Source organism: Neltuma alba, unplaced genomic scaffold (assembly GCF_004799145.2).
Source record: "Neltuma alba isolate B1F8T4 unplaced genomic scaffold, ASM479914v2 tig00004898_pilon, whole genome shotgun sequence".
Classification (NCBI taxonomy): domain Eukaryota; kingdom Viridiplantae; phylum Streptophyta; class Magnoliopsida; order Fabales; family Fabaceae; genus Neltuma; species Neltuma alba.
In genome coordinates this window covers 151,008-156,020 of record NW_021633901.1, presented here as the reverse complement: position 1 = coordinate 156,020, position 5,013 = coordinate 151,008, and the positions used below count along the sequence as shown (strand labels likewise).

At 29.4% G+C, this 5,013-nt stretch overlaps 1 protein-coding gene across 1 annotated transcript; it reads right to left on the bottom strand.

Moving 5' to 3' along the window:
* Nucleotides 1–3,929: 3,929 nt before the first annotated feature.
* LOC114746106 (uncharacterized) lies at nucleotides 3,930–4,503 on the bottom strand. The gene is made up of 2 exons (XM_028934290.1): nucleotides 4,066–4,503; nucleotides 3,930–3,965 (listed from the first exon to the last, which is right to left on the bottom strand). Exons 1-2 carry the CDS (start codon nucleotides 4,501–4,503, stop codon nucleotides 3,930–3,932), a joined length of 474 nt encoding a protein of 157 aa, XP_028790123.1.
* Between the last annotated feature and the right edge of the window lie 510 nt (nucleotides 4,504–5,013).

The window sequence follows — 5,013 nt, the reverse complement described above, 5'->3', positions numbered from 1 at the left end:
TAATTGAAGCATGAACCTCATATCCTAGAAGAGAAAGGCATTATTTTGCGTAAATACATATAAAAGGTTTGGAGGCTAAGAAAATGACATGACAAAGAGAGTATGCATATTGATTATAATGAAAAAAGATGGATCGACTTGGAAATAGAAATTAATGGAGAGAAAATATAGAATTTGATGGGACCCAAAAGAATAAAATTAATGGACGTTTATGAGAGTTGAAGAATTTTGTCATTTTTTCCCTTTTAGAAAGTTCATGTATAGTTTTGCACCCAAGTGAACTTCATGGTGCATAGTATCTCTTGATGTAAACTTTATTATTAAAAATGCACCTTAAAATTGACTTTGTGGGCCCCTCTAAAAGTAAACTAATGGACGTTAACGGCCCGGTGCCAAATGCCCCCTTTTAACAACTTCATGTATATTTTTACACCAAAATAAGTATTATAGTGCCCAACCCCAGTGCCCCTTAGAGTAAATTTTGTTGTTAAAATTGCATTTTAACCCATTATATAAATATAAAATATTTATAAATAGTATATAATATATCCTATCATAATTACTCAGCAATATTAAAATTAAGGGTATTATTGAGGGGGGGGGGACCTAATCTTTTTGCAGATTTTATGGAATAGCTTGTGAATAAAAATAAAAGTTATTTTTATATTGAGAATCAGGTGCTTCTTGTGTCACACATAATGTAAGAAAAATTCACTGACTATTTAACAAATTATTTTAAGAAATTTTATGCATTTAAAGCTTTTAATATTTTTATTTAGAAGAAACTGTTTCATAAAATCTACAAAGATATCAAGTTTTTTCCTCAATAATACCCTTGATTTTAATATTGTTGAATAATTATGATAAAGATAGAAATTGATGAGCGTACACTTATAATTAAGTAGGTGTAGATTTTGGATATATTATATATGGTTTATAAATATTTTATATTTGTATAATTTATTTATATATTTTTCCAGAATTTAAGTATTAGAATAAAAAGTACTTTTTTTATAAAATGTACTCATCCCTTCTATCTGAACGATATAAAATGCTCTTCTAATCCTAAATGTAGGACTTATTTTATAATATAATATTATAAAATAAGTTTTATATTTAGGAGGGAAGAAATAAAAGGAAAAGGGAAGGGTCTTGTAGTAACGGAGTAATTGATTATAATTAGTCCCAAAATGTAAAAGGGACAGAGCCGTGAGAGAAAATTGACGAAGTGGAGTCTAGTTTTTACCAAGGTTAATTAATCTGCAGGTTCTTATAGTTTTAACGAATTTTAAATCAGACCTCTATAGTTTTTTTTCTTTTTATCAGTTCCTTATACTTTTACCTTTTTTAATTAGGTCCTTGTATTTATTTTTCTTTTAATTAAGTTCTTATAATTTCACTAAATTTTTAATCAGGTCCATGTAGTTTTAATTTTTATTTATTAATTAAATAGATTAATACTGAAATACAAAATATTAATAATAAAATTAAATTAATAATTATGTAATAAAAAAGTAATAGAATTAATTAATTCAGGAAAATTTTTTAGAACAATTAATTTTTTGCTGAAAAAATTAAAATCATTATAATAATTCAATATCTTTAGAATATTATTGTTTATAAACTAATATTAAATAATATATACTATTTTATGTTTATATAATAGTACTATTAGAATTTATAAAATAAAGAATAAAAAATTTAGGGACTTAATTAAAAATAAAGTGAACTTATAAGGACTTGATAAAAAGAAAAATAAATATAAAGATCTGATTAAAAATAGGTGAAAGTATAGTAACCTGGTAAAAAAAAACTATAAAAACTTTATTCAAAATTAGTTAAAACTATAAAAAACAGTGGATTAATTATCCTTTTTAATCAAAAGTGAAAAAGGAGAGAAGTGCTTCTGAACGAGTTCCGCCTTTTCATTATATATATAAATATATATATATATATATATATATATATATATATATCAGGCTGTGAACCAAAAAAAAGAAAGTCAGGCTGAACTTGTTCACAGTGAGGGTCAAAAAATGTAGCGTATAGATAATCTTTTCCATCATGCAGCATTTGGGTAGTTTATTTTAGGAAAAATGACAATAAAACATCTTTTGAATTTCAAAATAATAAATAAGACATCTAAATAAACAAAATGATAAAGAAGGCATCAGGTACCAATATGAAATTTTGATTTTTAGCCTCAAAACATGTTGCAAAACCTATTGATAAAGTAATAACTCTCATTATGAAAGTTATAAACCGCACTATATATTTTATAAAATTTAATGTGGAATTGTATTGTTTTTTATAGAAAAGTTACTCAACCCACAAAATAGATTGCAAAACCCATTAACCAAGTAATAAATCTCACCATGAAAGTTATAAATTTCACTATGTGTTTGTAAAATTCGGCGTGGAATTATATTTTTTTTATAGAAAACTTGCCCAGCCCTCCCAAACAGGTTGCAAAACCCATTGACGAAATAATAACTCTCACTATAAAAGCTGTAAATCCCACTATATGTTTTATAAAATTTAAAATCAAAATTTTAAATTAGTACCTAATGTCTTCTTTATTATTTTGTTTATTCTGATGTCTTATTTATCATTTTAAAATTCAGAAAGTACTTTATTATATTTTATTATTTTATTTATAGTATTTTGAAAAGGCCTCATTGCTCCCCTTGATAAATATGTACTTTTCAAAGACTGTATTTTGAAAAAGGTTGGCTGGCTTCCTCAGAAAATCAATGGCCACAGTTATAGGGTACAGCTATTCCCCCCCCAGTGTACGGCCATTCATAGGGGCTTTATGAATGATAATGGCCGCTTTTTGTCCAATGCTTATACCCTATGAAAATGACTCTAATTTTTCTTTTTCTTTCTTTTTTCTTGAACTAGTAACTAGCAATAATGCAACGAAAGTTTTTTTTTCTTTTGGGATTTTTCAGTATTCTTTACAGTAAAAACTAGCAATATTTTTTTTCTTTTACTTGTTGAGCAAGCATGAAATTACATAACTAGCATCATACATATGCTTGGGTTTGGCAACAGTAATTAATTACACCACCTTGATTAACCATAAAAATAACACATCCCATGAGTTTATAACAGTGCAAAAGTATCCCACAAAACAAACCAAAACAGTACAAAAGTAGACTGAAACAGACGTCACCCACCAAAAAAGTTAAAAAGAAACGAAGACTGATGAAACACAAAGCAAAAGGAAGCTAGCAAGTCTCACTTTCTATTACAATGTCCTGAGAAATTCCTTGCTTCTTTTTGTCGTCTTTTTCGAGAAAAACACTCGTCAAAACATTCTTGCACTGCAGGGAAGCCTTCAACAATTCAATACCCTATCAAATGCAGGAAAAACTATTAGAGCATATAAACATTATAAGGGAAAAAAAAAGAGCCAACATCAAAAAAGTAAGCAAGAATATCAAAACCAACTGAATAATAATTAAGAGTATATAAAACACGTATTTTATCATCTTTAATCCAATGATATTCAAAAGACAACTGATTAGGGAGTATTTGGATATCATCAAAAATGCTTTTTAAAAATAATTTTTTATAAATTAAGACAAACTCTTTGACATATTTATTTTGTATATTGTAAAATTATTTTTAAAACTATAGTTTAGTTTCTATTTAATTAAATACTTCTTAAACATACATGCGATCGATATTTAAAAAAATATAACTTTACAATAAATTTTGACCGGATTCTCATTTAAGGAAAAGGGTATGTTATGCTTTTAGTATAATAACCTAAACTATAACATCTTTGGAAAACACAGAAAATGAAAAGAAAAGTCTCGGAGATAACGTCCCTGTATATATTAATTATGTTACCTCTTCCATTCCCAACTCAACAACCCTTTCTTGTAATGCAGAAATGTCCTTGACTTTGAACTTGGAGATCAGAGTGATGGTTGAAATGGTGGACATGGGACGAACTTCGAGATCATCCATCACAGTGTAAGTGACCACTCCTTTCACGAAGCCTTTCGCACTTGAATCTTCTGCCACCTTTTTATCATTACCCACTAATTGTACGGCATTGCCCATGCTATATCCACAACTTCGACACGAGCTGTCCTTAACATAAGTCACGTTATAATTGCAACGTCTCCCACACATGTAGAGCTTTGGAGCGGCTCCTGAGGAATTGGTATCATGATGATCATCATCACTTGCAGCAGGAAGAAGGTAGCCAGAAACAAATGGAGCACTTGGCTTCAGCAAAGTGTTCCTGTCTTGTTCTGGGTTGTTGAGATAAACGTCGCTCAGATTCTCTGCGCTTTCGTAGAGTTTGCCCAAGCAGCCAACCATGGCGTTTTTTGTTAGCAGCCTGATCACTGTACCGACAGGTAAACGAAGCAAGTTGAATAGAAAGTCGATGAACTCTTTTGAAGCTTCAGCAAAGAGAACTCTTTCTTCTTTTGTGTCGATCAACAACTTCACACTCACTTTTGACGATGACGAGGATGCCATCTTTCACTGTTTGTGCGCAAAGCAATTCAGTTTTGTGTGCTTAGTACAACAAGAGAATTGAGGATGAGCGGATGCATATATAGAGTCATGTATTTTATCCTAGGATTATAAAAGTCTTTTTTTTTTTTTGGGGGGGGAGGGCTGAATTAAAAGTCATTCTTGCTCCCGAAGTTTTCATAAAAGAGGTGTGGCATCAGGAAATTTTTTTAGAGCAACTTCGCCAATTGCAAAATTATAAGATTTAGCACTTTAAAAGGTTTAGTTTTCTTTTAACGTCGATTATTAAATCTTTAAAAAATTATAAAAAAATTAATATCTAAATTATTTTTTATAAATAAGATATTAAACTGTCATACATTTTATGTAGAATCTGATGATAAAAAAAAATGTAGAAAAAACCTTAAAATTACAGGACATTTGGGGCCCAACACCCAAGAGGCAGCAGTTTTCGGAGAGGCGGAAGAAGAAAAGTGGAGCGAGGGAAGGGATGGGGACACGTTTCTTAAGGCT